The sequence below is a fragment of the Nannospalax galili genome, unplaced genomic scaffold, assembly GCF_000622305.1.
Source record: "Nannospalax galili isolate Female #2095 unplaced genomic scaffold, S.galili_v1.0 scaffold25, whole genome shotgun sequence".
NCBI classification, from domain to species: Eukaryota; Metazoa; Chordata; class Mammalia; order Rodentia; family Spalacidae; genus Nannospalax; species Nannospalax galili.
In genome coordinates this window covers 1,848,284-1,867,057 of record NW_008355642.1, presented here as the reverse complement: position 1 = coordinate 1,867,057, position 18,774 = coordinate 1,848,284, and the positions used below count along the sequence as shown (strand labels likewise).

The 18,774-nt window shown below is 45.3% G+C and overlaps 1 protein-coding gene across 4 annotated transcripts in view; it reads left to right on the top strand.

Annotated features, from left to right (window-relative positions):
- Tmem164 (transmembrane protein 164) overlaps positions 1-13,984 on the top strand; it is a 207,680-nt gene extending 193,696 nt beyond the window's left edge. For all 4 annotated transcript variants that reach the window (XM_017803143.2, XM_029556052.1, XM_008852956.3 and 1 more), the window contains 2 exons: positions 9,244-9,344; positions 10,968-13,984. In XM_017803143.2, coding sequence (XP_017658632.1) covers positions 9,244-9,344; positions 10,968-11,174 — 308 coding nt within the window. In that variant the 3' untranslated portion in view covers positions 11,175-13,984. The remainder of the gene's footprint in view (positions 1-9,243; positions 9,345-10,967) is intronic.
- Positions 13,985-18,774: the final 4,790 nt, after the last annotated feature.

The following is an 18,774-nucleotide window of genomic DNA, read 5'->3' as shown; positions in this document are numbered from 1 at the left end:
ATGAAGGCAGAACAAACTGGGCAGCTGTTAATGTAGATACATGGCTAGATGTGTTTGTGAGGATTTAGGGATGTTTTTATCTGATTTCTTTTATGTAGGTGAAGCAGGAAGTGCCAGAAAGGTCATCATTTGACAGCAAGGTTGGGAGGAAAGCATTAAAGGTTTGAAAACAGAGAAGATATTAAATCGTGGCCTAGGAGAGTGAGAGAGTGAATGGATCGGGGAAATATAGTATGATTGCCTGGCAATGTGAAGGGTGCACTTGAGGTTTGTGATCACAAGTTGGACATGAGAATCGTCAGTGCTGTTGCTTTCCTCCAGACATGTTCAGCTGTGTAGAGACAGGCGAGGGAGAGAGAGACTGAGATGTAAACCAGGACTGAGGATTTTTCGGCCATAATGAGAGGAGACAAAGGTGTTATCAAGGAGTAATTAGAATAACATGCCATGAAATTTAAGGAAGAGAGAACCTTGAGGGACAGCAAAAAGGTGGTAGAAGCAATGAGTGGATCACAGATGCTATTGAGGTCAAAGAATTGGTGGGGTCATGGTTAGAGGAAGTGAGCAGGAAAGGTAACAGTGATAGCTGAAGAGGGAATGCTTAACTTTGAGATTAGGGAACGGCTGCAGCTGTTTCTAATTACAGGGCCTCAGGCATGACCATGAAAATGACTGGCTGAAGTGGTCATGGTACAAGACTGTGGAACTGAGTAAATCCTGGAATATTCTTATATGTACATGTAGCAAGAAATATAACAGAAATGGTTTTGGAGAGAGTGGTACCAAGCATAACCCACCATTTATAGATGATGGTAGAAGGGAAAAATAGCAGGTGGCACAGTGTGGTATTTGTGAGGTTTTATGGTGAAGAGAGGACCAATATTGTGGAAACAGCAATGAAAAGAAAGAAGGTACCTGCCCTATGTAACATGGTCCCAGTTACACAGGGGTACTTCAGTGCACTGAAGTCGTAGCAGGTGCCTAGTAGGGAGAGGATGGTTGGGTAGGAACAAAAGGATGAATTAGCATCGTGCTCAGTTTTAATCCCAGCACTTGAGAGGCTAAGGCAAGATGATCTTTCCTAGTTCAAGACCAGCCTTGGCTATATGGCAAGACTCTGTTTTAAAAACTAAACCAAACCACACAGAAGGAAACATTCAGAGAAGAGACTGAGGATGTAGGGGTTTTGGGTCATCATTTCTTTGTGGCATTATGTTCTGTCACCTTTTTCAGGAATTCACTTCTTTACCTTGTTTAACTAGAAAAGATCACATTTGCCTACCCACCTCTTGCCATAGCTACTTTCCTAAAATTGCTATAACAGAGCACCAGGAACTAGCATATTTCAAATGCTGTAGAATACTCATCTTGACTTTATTGTACTCTTCTGGAGAAGGCTATCCTCAATGAAATTTTCTGTGTTCATGGGAATGCTTTGTCTCTGCCCTGTCCAATATGGCAACCACTAGGCACATGGGGCTACTGAGCACTTGAAATGTGACTCACACAGCTGTTTAGTTTGTTTAGTTTAATGCATGTAAATGCAGATTGCTGCATGTGACTAATAGCTAACTTATTGTTTTAATCAGTACCCATAACAGAGCATTTAGGATTATTAATCCTTCTTCATTTGTGTCCTCTCAACTTCTAGGACACTCCTAGTTTTATGGCTTCTTCTTTAATTTGATCATCAATCTCCTTGTGGATGTTCGTTCATTTTCCAACCACCTAAATATTGCTGTTTTCCAGATCCTCATCCTTAGAACTATAACCTCATTTTGTGAACTCTTTCTTGTCAGTCTTAGCCACACTCAAAGCCATGTTTCCAGATCATTTCCTTCTCAGCTCTATATTAACAGCCCAATGTACACATCTGTGTAGCATTCACTGCCGTGTCCCAACCTGAACTCATCTCCCCTCTAAATTTCCTCCTCTCAGTTCCTGAACTCATAGACCTAGAAGTCACTGTAGATGTGTCCCTCACTCCAGGGCCAAGTCATCTGTGTCACCACAGCAGTATCTGAACTTGTCTTTAGTTCTGTTTTCTTCTGGCTCACTGTCTGCACGGTTGCTGGAGCAGTCCAGCGGACTGAAACACAGATCTGACCTTTTCATCTGTTGACAACCTTTCAGTGGCATCTCATTGTGTAGGGGATAAAGGCCAATTTCCCCAGGCTGTATAAAAAAGGCTCTTCCTTTACCAGATCTGATTTGTATGTCTTGCATGCTTCACCCGCTGACACGTGAACCCTCTTTACAGTCTTGTGCTCTCCAATAGCATGGTAGGAATTGCACGTATTTGTACACAGACAGCATGCCGTTGGCATCCTCACATCTCTTCTCAGACTGGACCCTCTGCCCATATTCCTTCTTTAAATACCCTACCTCAACTTCTATCTGTTATTCGAATCTTAACCTGAACTCTCATCCTCTCCAGCTTCTCTTCCTCAGTGTCCAAAGTACTGACTGTGCTTCCCTTAATGCACGAGGTCCTCTTTCATTTGTCAATCGCAGCGGATTGTCAGGGGTGGAGACTAATCAAGACTGCATTCTTCCTCTTGCCATTGGGTCCAGTGCCATCATGGATGCTGAATGAGTGGGTAGCATGAACAAGCAAATGAGTTGAAGGAAACAGGAAGATGGGAGAATGGGAGGCTACCCTGCCTAAGCTTTAATCCTTGGTGTCATTCCTCCCTGGGTAAGAATGTAGGAGGAAAGAAATAGCCCTGGGAGGCCTCTGGGGATGGGTCTTTGGTACTGCTGGAGCAATTGCCTTGGTCCCTGGCACTCTCCTATGGCTTCCTTCTGGCAGAAATCAATTTTACAGAAAGCTATTATCTTGGTTTCCCCTACCTTTACAGATTATGGGCTTCTTTCCTCCTAGGTAAGAAGATGCTAGCAAAAAAAAATGTCACATTCTTTCTTAAAGTAGAAAAAAAAAAGAGTTTTATGATATGTCGAATTTTTCTGAAAGTGGTTCAGTTTCTGTTTTCCTTTAGATGAAAACCAATTTTTTCACTAGGATTACCTGAAGGGCCACATCCAGGTATCTAGCAAAGAGAATTATGTGGGTTTGCATACAATATGCATATATCCATATCGACTGAGTTGTCTATGCTTATGGTGCTTTTTTTAATTTTACTTTGTATTTCAAAGAAATTGAATATTAAATAATATTTGCAATGAAAAGTGACTAACACTAGTGAAAGGGAAGTAGAAGCCACAGGCAAAGTTGCTCTTCATAGAGGAGGTCACCACTTCCCCTGCCCCTCCCTTCTCTTCCTGCCTTTATAGGATTTGTGATGACTGCGGTCCCTGTGATGAAAACAGCAACAACAGTCTCCGTGCTAGGGTAGCTGCTGGATTTGCTTTCTATCACTTTTTATTCCACTCCTCAGCCCTGAGAAGAGGATACTGCCTCCAGTCCATACACAGGAAAACAGCTTTAGAGGAAGTGTGATTTGCTCAATGTCATTCCCATCGGGAACCCAAGGCCTTTGTTTCTAAGTTACTATTTTGTATTGTCTTTCAGCTCTGTACTGTTTGATATTCTGCCTTTTACACTTGTTGTTACTCACCTGGGACTGGCTTCTGGTTATTGTTTGAATGGCAGGGAACTGTTACACAATGTTGAGGTGCTGTAGTTTACTTAACTATCTCCTCATTTGGTCTCTTTCCAGTTTCTCAATATTATTGGTAATTCAAGTCTAAATATCTTTGTGTACCTAAGGGTAGTTTGTTAATTTGTTTTTTTATTACTTTTATTTTATGTGTATAAGTATATTGCCTGCATGTGTAAGTGTACCTATGTCATGAAATGCCACAGAGGTCAGAAGAAGGCATTGGATTCCCCAGGAACTGGAGTTACAGAGGGTTGTTAGCTGCCATGTGGGTGCTAGGAATCAAAGCCAGATCCTTTGGAAGAGCAGCCAGTTTGCTTAACTGCTGTGCCATCTCTCCAGTCCCCTGAGGTTTTCTTAAGGTATTAGAGATAGTCTTCAAAGTACTAGCATTTAACCGAAGTTAGACATTTATGATTCTTCAGAAAATCTGTGCCATTGCTTTATTCATGCAATTAGTATTTCTTCAGTGTACACTTTGAACCGAGTACTAGAAATGAAGTGTAGCTTCAGAAAGAGTTCCTCCTCACTGAACAATCAGTCTGGTTGGGGCAAATGATGCAATGCAAAAGGAATGGTCCAAACATAGAGCTTTGGTTTGGGCAAGGGGCAAAGAGAGCAGTGTGAAATGTGTCCCCTGGTAGTGTCTGAGAGTTCCTTTCCCTCATAGCACAGAACATGACAGGGTCAAGGGCCACGATGTGACAAGAGAGAAGCATAGTGAGGAGATGGCTGCCCTGTGCTTAAAGCAACCTCCTGTCCATCTCCAGAACTGTGGCTGCTGTGCTGACTACTAGTTGAGGACACGTGCACATTCAAGTCCATTCCTGCACTACCACCTGGCATCTGAGGTGTGTCACTGCTGCCCAACTGCTTTAGGAGGTGCTGAGCAGAGGCCAGAAGGAAGGAAGGGACAGCTGGAGAGTGACGGCTGGAGGCTTTATCAATGGAATGCACCACAGCCTGAGCAGGTCCCCTCTTCCTCTGTGTGCTCCCAGAAACCAGGGAAACAACATACTATCCAGTTCACACTCATTTAGCAGTTAGACACATGCAAATACTCACAATATATTTCTCAATGCATTGTTACCAAACAAGCACTGTGGGTTTTTTTTTTTTTTTTTTTTTTTTACAGGGTCTCCCTGTAGCCTCAGCTGTCCTGGAACTCACTATGTAGACCAGGCTGGCCTTGAACTCACAGAGATCCGCCTGCCTCTGCCTCCCAAGTGCTGGGACTAAAGGCATGCGCCACCATGCCCGGCTTTGTGTTCTTGTCCTTGATAAACATTGAGTCCTACAGGCTTGTCCAATCCCTGGGCCACATGTGGCCAAAGACAGCTGTGAACACAGCCCAATACAAAACCATAAATTTTTAGGTACTTTATCTTGTTCTTGAGTATGAACTTTGTAGACAACAATGCCATGTCACAATGTGAAAAGGTTGGACCTGAGCTAAGGATGTGGCTCAGTTGGTAGAGTGCTTACCTAACATGCATGAGGCCCTGGGTTTGATCCCAGGCACCTCATAAAATCAGGCTTAGTGGTGCACACCTGTAATCTCAGCATTTGGGAGGTGATAGCAAGGATCAGAAGTTCATGGTCATCCTTGGCTACATAGGGAGTTGGAGTCCAGCCTGAACTATGAGATCCTGTCTCAAAAATAGATGAATGAATGAATGAATGAATGAATAAATAACGACAACAAGAAGGTCAGATGTGCCTGGTAGAAGATAGACCAGGAAAGAGACATTTTACTCGGTATTGGAACTCTAAACAGGTGGCACTGGGAACATCAAGCAGTGAGTCCTTGGTGGTGTGTGACAGTCTATTTCCCCAGTGCCTTGCCATCATGACTTCAGGAATGACAGTGCCCATCTCCCAGCCTCAGTTTCTCCATCTGTAAAATAGATGGGGGAGGGGAGATCTATGTCCTCAAAGGACCTTTTGACTCAAACGTACCATGAGCCCACCTCTTGTTCCTAGAGCAAAGTCAAGGATTGGTGGAAACACAGCCCACAAAATCATAAACCATAGACACAGACACCACAGTTTCAACATATCTAAAATGGGCTTCTCCACAGGATCCCCCTAGCTTCAATCACTTCATCTTTTTCTTTTTCCCTTGCCCAATTCCCCTTCTTTCACTGTTCCTTGGTGTCTTGCCTTTGGTCTCCTTCTCTCAGTGTGTACACACAATCCCAGGGCTGTGTTTTCCATTCTGTGCTGATGTCACTCGCCTTCATATGCTCAGCTCATCCTTTTTGTGGAGTTTGTCTCTCACATAATAAAAATAATAACCATTTGTTAAATCCCAGGTGAAATACTATATATAGTATCTCATCTGCCTAACAGCCCTGTGAATTAGATGGTGGTACTTAGCCATTTTACAGATGTATAAAATGGAGTCAAAGAGTCACTGAGATTTTCCCAAGGTGCTGAAATCAATACGCTGTAGAGCCAAGAACACTACTACCTTCTGGGCTTTAGCATCCACACCGTCATTCATCACACTCTGCATCCTTGAATCTATGCAGTCACTGCAAGGACATGTCCATATGGATACTGAGACTGCAATTTCTTTTAAAAAATATTTTATTTATTATTTTTATTTTATGTGTATGAGTGTATTGCTTGCATGTGTGTAGGTGCACCCATGTCATCCAATGCCCATGGAGGTCAGAGGAGAGCATTGGATTCCTTGAAACTGGAGTTATGGATGGTTGTTAGCCACCATGTGGGTGTTGGGACTAGAACCTGGGTCCTTTCAAAGAACAACCAGTGCTCTTAACTACTGAACCATCTCTCCAGCCTCAGAGACTACAATTTCAACATGTCTCAGATGGGTTTCATCATCTCTCTACTCTGAGTTCCAATCTGATGTTTCTGCGTTTCTCCATTGCAATAAATGGCTTCACCAACCCAGGGATAGCTAAGCTATTCATATGATCCTGGGAGATTAAACTATCCTTTATTTCCCTTCACCCTATCCTCTAGTCTTATATTGCCCCCTCCTGATTCTCCCCTACCCTCTTCTCTACCCTCCTGCTCCTACAGAATCCATTGTGTCCTCTAGGTTTCTGTAGTAATTTCCTTGCCAGCCTCCATGTCTTGGCTCTCTCTGCTGTAGACTGTCCCTTGTACACTGATCATAGTAACCTTGCACAGGCTCATGTGATCCTAGTACTTATCTGTCTCAAAGCTCCTTCTGCTGTCAGTGGCTCCATCGCAGAGCTCAGTGCTAGCCACCAGTGGGTTGAAATCTATCCAGAATACATGTTTTGTTTGGTCCATTGTACATTCTTAAAACATTTTGAATTAGTTGCCAGTATTTTCTAATTATTTTATGTGTGTTATACCTGCATGTGTGTAAGTGTACCCGTGTCATGCAATGTCCACAGAGGACAGAAGAGGGTGTCAGATCCCCTGGAACTGGAGTTACAGATGGTTGTTAGCCACCATGTGCATCCTGGGATTTGAACCTGGGTCTCTGCAAGAATAACCAGTGCTCTTAAGCACTGAGCTGTTTCCCCAGCCCTAGTTGCCAGTATTTAAAAATCAGAAAATTCCACATAAAGGTTCATATTTCCAGTTTTGCTTTGATAAAGAAAAAAAAAACAAAAACAAAAAACAGGTGCTTCTTGAGCCATATACTTGCAGTACAGTGGGTGGCAGACCTAAGTGGTGGTTATACTCTTTAGAAGGGCTGTGGATTTTTTTTCTACTTTTTCAGTCTCAAGTATCTCTTCCATCCTGGTCATGCTCCTGCTTCCCATGGCTTTGCTAAGATAGGGCACATCTGAGCTTGCACCCTGTTGCCCCCACACAGCACAAAGCCCTCAGTATAGCTCTAATGCCTACATGGCCCGGCCTGAGACAGACTGACCCTGTTCACCCCTTTCCTTGTTCACTGCTTCCATCACACTTTCCTTGTGACCTCACAGAATTCTGTAATTTGAGTTTTCATTAATATTATTCTCACCATTATCATTAGTGTTTGTGTGTGATATATATGTGTAAGTAGAGGCGCACATGTGCCAAAGGAGGTCAGAGAACAACTTCTGATAGTTGGTTCTTTCATTCCACCTGGTTTAGAGGCAGAGGTGCTACCTTCTCCAGGATAGCTAGACTGCAAGCTTGCAGGTGATTCTTCCCTTCTCACCTCCCACCTTGACGTAGGAGTGCTGGGATTTGGTGGATATGCCACCGAATCTGGCTTTTTTATATGGATCCCAGAGATCGAGTCATGAGGTTTTCATGGCACACACTTTTACCTGCTGATCCATCTCACTCTTCCCTCACTGAATTCTTACCTTCTCTAAATTGCCTGAGTTGTGTCTACCCATGTACAGGTTTGGAAGTCCCTACTGAAGTCTCACTTACCTTTCAGGTCTCTGTTCTAATGCTCCTTCTTCCAAGAAGCATTCCTTATACCCCATCTCCAGGCTGTTTGTCTTCCCATAACAGAAAGCACAAATCTCAGCCACCATCCGCCTCCCCCAGTTCAGTCGTGTTGTCATTGTTGCCTATGCGTCTCAAACCATAGGAACCTTATCTTGTTATAAAACCTAGTAGGCACTTAATAACTGTTGCACAAAGGGATGAAGCCATGAAGAAATGACTTAGGAAAATACTACACGAGGTAATGTCAACCTTATTTGGGATGGGATGGTGTTTTCTGGGTCCTTTCTTAAGCACCTCTTCCACATCCCCATTCAGAAAGACCTGGAACATTCTACAATCCATGCTCCTGGTCTTTAAGCTCTAGAATACACCCAGGCCTACTGAGATGGTAGTTCCCCAGCAGCAATAGAGGGGAAAGACATCACTTACAGTGAAGGAGTTATTCAGTAGTTGAGAAATGGCACAGCCATTGGATATAACATTTGTAAGTTCTCTGAGCCATAAGGATTGCCGTGAAAACATCTCTCACTCATTGAACACTTGTGTTATGCCAGACCGTGGGGATATGACCATCCTTCTTTGACGGGAAAGTGACCAAGACTGGAACAGTTTCAATGACTCTTCCAGAGCCAAACAACCAATAAGTGGTAGAGTCAAAATTTGAACCCAAATCAGATGTCAACACTAACATTCTCAATTATAACATCATACTTGCTCAGTGACACTATCTAGAATTGCGAGGAAATAAATGTAGACATGAAGACAATTACATATACTGTGAGATTCCAAGTGTTAATTTTAAAAAGAAAAATCTGGGGCATAGAGAAAATGATGAAGGAGGCATAGCCATGTATGAGCAAGGGTTCTAATCTGGTAATAGAGTGCTGAGAATTCTTTCCTCTTTTCTTCTGTCGTCTCTTTTTTTTTTTTCTTTTTCACATTCTAAATCACCTTTAATGAGCATCAATTACTTTTAAACTGAAAACAGAAACTTCTCTTTCTAATGGCCCAGCATCAATGGGCAGAAACAGGGGTCAGGAAAAGGCTCTTGTGGTACCTAGCTAAGCATCAAGGCTCTCAGGAGGTGTTATCATTGACAGGCAAAAGGGACAATGAGCAGGCTGCAGCTGTGGCCCTGACCTCCGCACCTACACTCTTGAGTGCAGAGGAAGAAAAGTGGGCCACTATTCCTAGAGGCTCACCATCTCCCCTTTTCTTCCAGGTGCTTACACTCCAGAGCCCCTCAGCAGTTTCCGGTGGGCTCTTCTTTCAACTGGCCTTATGTTCTTTTACCACTTCAGTATCCTGCAGATCCTCGGCCTGGTAAGTTTGCTTAGATCCCCTTTTTTCCCCCTCTGTTTGGAGTTCTATGTAAATCTTGATAATCCTGGTTGGTGTTGTTGTATCATTTTGTTTGGAAAATACAAGATGCTAAAGGCTGGGATGTCAGATTGTTGTGTCTAGGATGCTGATTTATGATCCACAGCCTTGGCCTCTCCAAAGAGTTTTCTGAATCCTTCTGTAATGGCTATTCCTTTATCCCTGGGGAGACAAGGTTACCCTTCACTCATGGCTACTTGGATCTGAAATAGTGAGCTGCAACTTGGAAGTGGTGTGCAGTAGACGTCATGGGGACACAGGACCCTTAACCTGGCTCTGGGCCATGGGGATGCTTCTAATCTTGAGTCCATTATGGGCATGTTCCCAGGTCTTTCATCATATTCTTCCTTCAGCTGTGTGGCCGGCCAGTGGATATGAACTGTTAGGAGCCCCAGGGCATTCTGTAGAATTTAAAACTGCCTGGAATGTGGATAATGGCTGGCTTCCGTGTTGAGTTACCCAGAGTCCAATATTGCTGGTATTGCAAGAGTGTATATTGGTGGTGAAGTGAGAAGGAAAAGCTCAAGACTGGGAGCGAGGGTCAGAAGACCGAAGTTCAAGTCCTAGCTCAGCCACTATTCTGAGAGGTCTTCTTACTCTCAAGGACAAGGAGTTTTCCACCTCACTGCAACATGATACAAAAGCCCAGCCTCCCTGAAAGGTGGCGAAGACTTGTCTTTAATGTGAGCAAGCTCTGAGGGCTCTGGAAGGCGGGCGTTATGACCATCCTCTGGGCAGGAATGCCATGTTTGGTTTTGTGTGGTTGACATTAATGTAGCAGTAGTCATGTGGAGCCTCGTACGACCTTGCATGATGAGGATGTGTAACCGATGTCCCCAACGCCTTTGTAGAAGCACTTTGTGTTCCTTGCTCTGGTTTGGCAGAGGTAGCCTGAGTTCTTTGCTAGCTGTGTGAATGCTGCCTGTGCTTGTGGGAGGACTCAGCATGATTCTGACCTGCACACCCTTCTTTACGTCTTGCTGCTCCCCACTGATATTCTGGATTCCAGAGGTGTTAGTGTGCTCCTGTCACCATACATGCCACATTCCTGCCACACTTCACATCAGGAAGACTCCACTCACCCATTCCTTGCCATAACGTCCATCTTTCATGAGTCCATTTAGGTGTCACTTCCCTTGTGAAATCTTCTGTACGTTCCTCAGACCTCCTCCTGGCATGTGAAACTTGGTGGGCACTGTCTGTTTTGAGGTCGTAAGCAGTCAACTGACTGTCCCCACTACTTGGAGACAGGGACCATGATGTTAACGGCTTTTTTATCCCATAATATCTTTCCAGGGGCTAGGTACATAGTAAATGCTTAGGATTCGCAATGGACTCTGGGCCCAACTGGAAAGCAAGACTGAGCAAAACCGATCAGCTTTTGCCCTGGATACAGACCCATCACCCTCTCAGAAAGCCTAGGACAGAGAAATTCTTTTATGAACAGGCGGGGATTGGTCAATCCCTCCTTGTCTAGTCCCCCCTAGGTAGAGATGGCTGAACTGGCGGCAGCCAGAGGAAGCCTCGGGATGGCGAACGCTCACTCTACCTCCCTTGTCCCTGCAGGTCACCGAAGTGAATTTGAACAACATGCTGTGTCCGGCCATCTCAGACCCATTCTACGGCCCCTGGTATCGCATCTGGGCCTCGGGACACCAGACTCTCATGACCATGACCCACGGGAAGCTGGTCATCCTGTTCTCATACATGGCTGGGCCTTTGTGTAAATATCTGCTGGATTTGCTCCGGCTTCCAGCCAAGAAAATAGACTGAAGGTGCTTGGATTTTTGTTTTATTTTGTTTTTATTTTTGTTTTGTTTTGTTTTGTTTTGTTTTGTTTTGTTTTCTCCCCGAGGAAGCAAGTCCTGACTTGACTTGGAGAACACTCAGTTCTTGATGAAATCATGGGAGAAGGCAGTGGGATGCTTGGTATATTAATTTTTTTCCTCCTCTCTGTCCCTTGCTTCCACCACATTCCCCTTCCCAGCTCCTCTCCATGGATGGCTCCTTGTGCTCCAGGGTGGTGCTGGGGGGCTGGACCTTCCCTCCTTCCCTCCCGTGGGCTCTGGGTCTCCGTTCCACCCTGCTCCTTCTGAGTCGCCTTACCCTGGAAGATGGTAGTCAGGGCTCCCTCATTCTGCTTGTTGGTGCTTTTAACAACAGCTGGTTGAGGAGTCAGGGAACAACAAGCTGTAATTCTTCCAATATCACAGCAATGAAATCGTGTTGAGTTTCATTTCACCACTGCCAGGGACCCCCAGGCTTATGCTGGGATCCCCTTTTATCTCCAGCACAGCCCCCACCAGAAGGAGACCGAGGCCTTGTTCCTATACCAGCGGCAATCCCAGAGCCAAGGGATTTCCCAGCTCACAGCCAAAATAGAACTGTCCAGATTCTTCCCATTAGTGTCCTGTGACTCAAAGCAGGGAGCTACCTAGTCACTCCTTTCAGGGTGCTGCCTCAGGTAGAGGGTGACAGCACCATGCAGTCCATGGGCAAAATTTTGTAGAAGGGGTTAGAGATCCGTTGGAACAGTGAATTTGATGTAAGGAGGATGAAGATGTACACAGTACCAGGCAGGACCCTGAAAAACCTGCCCATGAAAACTGAGAACAGATCTGTTTCTCATTCCGAAGTGGGCATAGAAATTAAATCAATTAAGGCAAGTGGTAGCTTGAGAAAGCTGTGACTTGAATCAAGGTCCATGCTCATGTGGATAATAGGCACCATTCTAGCCTCAGGTGCCTCTTGAACCATCCTCATTGTCTCTGTGTGTTTATCTGTTTCTCTTTGTCTGGGGCAGCTCCATGTAAGAGTGAGCTGGAGTTGGGGCCCTGGACTGTTTGGCTCTTTGTTTTGGTTGTTTGAATTGAGGGAAGCCTTGTGTTCCAGAAGGTCCTGCAGATCTACTGCTGGCACTCAGAGGGCATGTTCGTAGGTCCTGCTGGCGGTCACTCTAGGCTCAGATTTCTTTGGTGCAGCCAGACTTGGTGCTGAATCATACTGTGTAGGGGAGCATCACATGTTGTAGTTGGCTCACCTCCAAAGCCCATGTGTAAGTCCAAAGGGAGCTAACCACCCCATAGGTGGAGGTTACAGTGTTTTGAAAGGAGGAGCTTTCATTGAAAGATACTGTTTATAAAAGGAGAGAGTGCAAAGAAATCCTAGCTAGGAGCAGTCCCTGGGGCTCAACCTGGCGCATGCCGCAGCATGGAGTGGCTACCTGCAGAAATACAGGGCCGCAAATGAGGGTATCAGCTCCGGAATGCCACAGTGGTTAGAATGCTGCACTCCCTTTATCCTAATCTTGGCAGCATGGACCAGATTGCCAGGCACCTTGGGCTTTTCATGCATTGGCATGCCTCCATTAGCTTGCCTCTGCCCTGGCACTGGCTCAGCCCATCATTTCTGGCAGGTACTTTCTGGTGCTCAGAAGGAAAGAAGAAATTAAAAGTCATATTGTTTGGCATAGCCAAGCCAAAGCCAGACACGTCTGTCAGTGGAAGGAGGAAGTGAGGGGGAAATGCAAGGGACTAATGGCAAAAAAGAAAAACATAGTGGGCCCCTTCCATAGACTCCTTGGGGAGTTCTGGCCTGGGTTTGAGGTATTGCTAAGCAGCAGGCCTCTCCACTACCTATCTCTCACTCTTATCTTGGGTCAGGCCCATGTGGAGAGAGGTAACCTGTTCAGACCATTAGCACTCTGCCTTGGGGTTGACCCCCATGTATGCCAATAGCTGGCCCTCTACTGCCTCTGGCACGGGGAATGAGGGAAAAGACAGTTTCCCCTGACTTCCCAAATCTTCCTCAGATCTTTCTTGTCTATATCAAGGCTGTTCCCTAGCTACCCTGGCCACATTTCCATGTCATCTACCAGCATGTGTGAGCTCTGTGCTTGAGCAAGAGTACTCAATTTCTTTCAAACAGTTCCAGCAAGGGAGAAGAGTGATTCCTCACATGCTCAGGCAGCCTTAGTCAAGTTGGACAACTTGTGGCAGCCACGCTGAGTTAGACAATCATCCCTACTTAAAGGTCTTCCTTGTTCCCCATATTTGGTTTTATATACCTAAGACCAAGCCCACCATCCTCTCAGAGGCCTAGTGACATGCTATTCTGTCATCCTGTGACAGACTGTGGGATCCTGGAACCCCTGCCTTCATCTCTCCAAGTCCATCTTCTGTCTCTCTGTGGACTCCTTTGTACTTGCAGGAGCTTTTTCTAGGGTCACTGGGCTAAGTGGGGACATCTGCACTTTACTCTATGGTACCTCAGCCTGTCAGATCATCCCTTTTGCTGTAGCCTCTGTCAGAGTTTTGCTATGTGTGACCATGGATGAATCAGTGTTTTGTGATGTGGTCACAAGCTTCTCACAGATAACACAATGTGGCAGAAAGTCTTCTTCAAGTAGAACTGAGGTTGGGCAGTGCCCTGGGACATGTTGAATTGTGTTCTAGAGAGGACTGAGGCCCCTTTCTACCCCTATATCTGCCAAAAAGATTTCCCTGGAAATGTGGACATTGGTCTACCATTACCTGTCCGCTATAAGAGGAAGAGTTTCTTAATGATTTCTACTGTAAGGGAGGCCTGGGAAGAGAAAAAAAGGGCCATGTGACACTGTATATAAGACTGCTGCTGGTTTTGGTGCGCCAAGAACAGGTCTCACATGCAACTTGGCAAGGGCCTAGCCTGAGAAAAGGCCTCCTGTCTCTTCCTGACCCTGCCTTCTCTGAGGTAGGAGTCTATGAGAGGAGTCAGTCTGCCTGTATATACAGTGAGCCCATTTGTGCTCAGGAAACCAAGTCACTTGCTGTTGCCCTTGTCTGTGACACTTTCATACATTGGTTTACTACTTTGGGCACTACACAGATGTCTCCCATCCAGTGGAAAACAAAACAAAAAGGAAAGTCAGTTTAAGAAGAGATGGTGTCTGGGAAAGTCTTGATTTATTTTTGTGTCAATGGGATTGATTTAAAATAATTCTTCATTTATGTTGGTGTAATTGTAGTGACGAGAACAGGATCAGCTGATGTATAATTATTTCTGCTGGGATGCCCCCATGCTTCTGCCTTCCCAAGCTGGGACTATCCTGTACTGGCACCCTCGTGTACAGGACTCCCTTGAGAACCAGTCTTTGTAACCCCTAGACAGCAGCAGGGTGAGCCTCTTTGTCAGGCTGCTTCTGGGGCACTCTCTGCCCACCCCTATTCCCAGTTTGCTTACCTCTTTGGATGTTTTATAATGTGATTTCTCTGTTTTGTAAAAATCCTTTTGCTTGTACCGAAGTGGTTTCTGAAGCCACCCTTGGAAATAAATGGTCCTTAATTTGTGTACTTAGCATTCTGAATCTTAGTCTCAGGTGTTTCTGCTGTTGAAGATCCTGGAATGAAAAGGAACCCTCTCCCCATGGGACTTATTGTTACAATGTTTTCTTCGTTTACTGTTATTAAAAGATTTATGAGAACTCAGGCATCCTGGCCTTGCTTCTCAGAACCCTTTCAGAAGGCTTTGCAAAGTAGATAAAAGGAGTCAATTGTTGGCCTTGTGTGTCATGGAGGACTGCTCCGCTCCTGGGAAGCTGGGCTCTGAGCACAGCTTGGCCCCTAGGGGCAGAGCAGTGACTTGGTCTTGATTTCCCACGCACTGCCTACTGCCACCAAGGCTCCTAGGGCCTAGTAGGACATTTGTTCTAAGCAGAGATTAACTGCTGGGAACATTTGCTTACTTCTATGAACTTTGTGGTATGCTGGGCCCGATGACCAGGGTCAATGATATAACTCATGTAACAATGATGTATCCTCAAGGTAACTGAGGATAGGGAGATGGCTCAGTGGACAAAATACTTGTACAAGCATGCACACCTGGGTTTGAATCGCCAGTACACACTTAAACGCAGGCGTGTCAGCATGTACTTCTAACCCCACGGCTTGCGGGTAGAGCCAGACAGATTTCAGGGGCTCACTAGCCAGCCACTCTGGCCAGTCAGCAAGCTCTAGATTCAATGACAGATCCTGGCTCAGAAAAGATTATGGTGGGGGTTGCTAGCGGAAGATGCCCAACATTGACTTCTGGCTGCCACACACACAAGTGGGTGACTGTACCCCTATACACCCACATGAACACATATATGAACCTGTCTATCCACTTTGAAATATGTTGACTTATGGCCATAGCCCACAAATGTCCTTCAACCTAGCAGAACCTCATTCAGGGTCAGATTGCCGGTTAGGGAAGGAATGAGTAAGATAACACTGTCCAATGAGAACAACCAGCTCTTTTATCCAAGGTCCTCTGCCTTTTGCTGATGCAGCCCACCATAGCAGCAGCCAGGGCATGTGGATTCTTCCTCACTGGCCAGGTGTTGCACTTCCAGGCTGTGAAGGAGGCAGTACCTTGCAGTCCTAGGCTAGAAAATATCTAGCTTGGGAAAGTCTTTTTCTCACTTGTTTCTCCAGGTTCTCTATCTACAAAGAAATGGTACAGCCATGTGCCAGGACCAGTGCATAATGCCTCTTCACACGTTCCCTTAACAACCCCTCTGGATGTTTAGGGAGTTCCCTGGCAACATGGTTCCTACTTAATGTGAGAAACTGAGTCAACTGAGGCTCACAAATAAGTGGGGAGGTAGAATTTGAAACCAGTACTATTAGATACTACTTCTGTGGGCTCTACTGCATCTTGGCAGTGCTAGGATTATTGGGGAGACCATGGCCTGAGGATCCCACTCTTAGAATAGAGATCTCAGAGGATGCACCAGTGGATAAGAGTACTTGCTGTGCAAACACGAAGACCTAAGTTTGGATCTCTACCACCCACATAAAAGCCAGGCTTAGCCACATGTTCTGTAACCCCAGCAATGGTAAGACGGAGACGGGAAATTTGTGTAAGCTCCCTGGTCAGCGAGCCTAGCTGAAAAATGTTGAGCTCCAGATTCAGTGAGAGAGAGAGAGAGAGAGAGAGAGAGAGAGAGAGAGAGAGACCTTGTCTCAAGGGAATAAAGTAGTAGAATCCTGATAGAATACCCCAGAGCCTCCTCTGCCCTCTGCTCACATGCAGTCATACATTCATGACCATATGCACATATACATATATACCACATCCATCCATCACATACACATATACAAAACACACACACACACACCACTTAAAATTAAGAAGAAAAGAGGAAGGAAAGTCTGAGATGATGCGGAAAGCAAAAGAACATGATGAAACGTACAGCTGACTGAAGCAGAGGAGTGAGGGTAACTTTCCCTTCCTTCCTCTGCTGAAGACTTGACCCTGGGCAACCTCAGAACTGAGCTAAAAAGTCCTGGTAGTAACCTGGAACTGGGCGTGAGGAATTCAAGAGAAGGTTGAGGGTAGTTGGTCTCTAACTCTAGCCATCTTTCTTTTCAAGAAGAAAGCTATAGGCCAACCAAGGCCATTGCCATCTTTCCCCTGAGCTACTGCATCTGGGCCTGTAGCTCATCCATGCTCTAGTCTCTTCTTCCTAAAGAGTTTTCTCCGTGCTGATCTGACTACACTACCTGACCTCTGACCCTAGAGGTTAGAGCCCAGGCTCCATAGTGTGGCACCCCAGCCCTGGGGCCTGCAAATGTATCACATTCGGCTTCTTTTCCTTGTTCCCACCTTGCAGAAGAACCATGTGTAAAGACCCAGTGCTTGAATCCTATTACAATTCAGTGTCAGGCCAGGCCATGGCCTGCTTCCTTATCTTGTTTTCTCAGCCCCTCCCTCTTCCTCTCTATCCTGAGGCCCCATTCTAATGTTAGCTTCTCTGCACACTACCTCCTGAACTCTCTACTTTGCTTGTACAGTCCCTTATAACTCACTCTGGGTACCCTTTGCCCCATTTTAGGTTATTCATTACTGGTCTCTCCTTTAGACTTTCAGTTCCTGAGCGGACTGGGGAGTAGGGTCTGATTCATCTCCCAGGCACAGGACCTGTCTCATAGACGGTACTCAGTGTCAGGAATGGTAGGAGGTACCATTGTTGACTGCGAAGAACCCTTGGTGGCCTAGGCCATGGTTCTTCCCATGAATTCACCCGTGTTTAGCTGGTTTCCCCTTGTTTCCACAGGCCCCTCGAGCCCCTTTATGGAATACTCTATGTAGGTGGTGTGATGAACAAGTGGTACTATTATGAGGAAAAGAACAGTGAGAGACTAGCCACTATCCACCCTGCTGTTCCCTAGCTCTCTGGCTAGGTGTGGGTAAGGCATCCAGTTGCTTTCCCATAACATTAGTAGCTCTTTATTTCTACCTGTGTCATCCTTTTAGAATTGGTGTTCTGCTTTTTACTAAGGAATTCACTCTGTAGCCCAGCCTGGCCTTGAACTCATGGCAATCTTTTCACTTTATCCTCCCCACATGATGACGATTACAGGTATGGAATATGTCACCTGCTCCTCTGAGGGGTAGGAAGTAACTTGGAACTGTTTCAACCTGATTTTCAATCAGTTTTTCTTTGTCCTAGTTTGCCAAATCCATTGGAGGAACAAAGATACACAGATGTCAGTTTGACAAATGCAGTAGTTTATTCAAACGATCTGTTCGTTGTTAACCTTGGCAGCAAACAAGGTCAGTCTTACCCAAAGTCAAGGACTCTGACTTGCTCCTCCCAGTCAGTATTCTGCCCATCATTGAGATGGCACACCCAAGATGGCTGGGCTGCTGGGCTGAGGGGCTTTCAATCCTTCCAAAAAAGCAGTAGGAGAAAATTGCTCCAGTTGATAATAGACATTTTCCACAGTAGATTCCCTAAATTTGATCCCATGACTCCTTAGTTTCAGTTGGCTGGTCACGCCAGCATCTCAGAAGGCAAGTATCAGTAATAAAGGTGGATGCTGTCTTGGCCTCTCTCCACCAGGGTCTAATTAAGAGCAAAAAGCCATTATCACTTCTACTATCCAAAAACTGAGTCCGAGCCCCACCTCCGCCCCTGCTACCAGCTTTCCCACTGACCTCTGATCCTTCACCTCTTTTTTTCAAGGGGCTTGCAAAGGTGGTGCTAGGCCACCTCTACTCCATCTCCAGTTTCTTCTTCCCCCATGATCAAGAGAAGAGCCTCTTTCCTATTTCCTTTTTTAGAAAGACCCTCACCCCTCCAAAATTTGTGTCTCATGGGAGCACAGGCCTTTCTTTAAATTCCTTGACGTACCTGTGTTTGGAATGTGCCAGAGTGGATACACTAACTCTTGTACACTGGCTTGTAAATGTTGTGTATTAACGGCCTGGGATTTTTCTTTTTCCTTTTCTTTTTCTTTTTCTTTTCTTTTCTTTTTTTTTTTTTTTTTTTTTTTTTTTTTTTTTTTTAGAAAGGGCTTTTTTTTACAAAAGAGGACGATAAATCTTTCACTGTGATATATCAAAATAA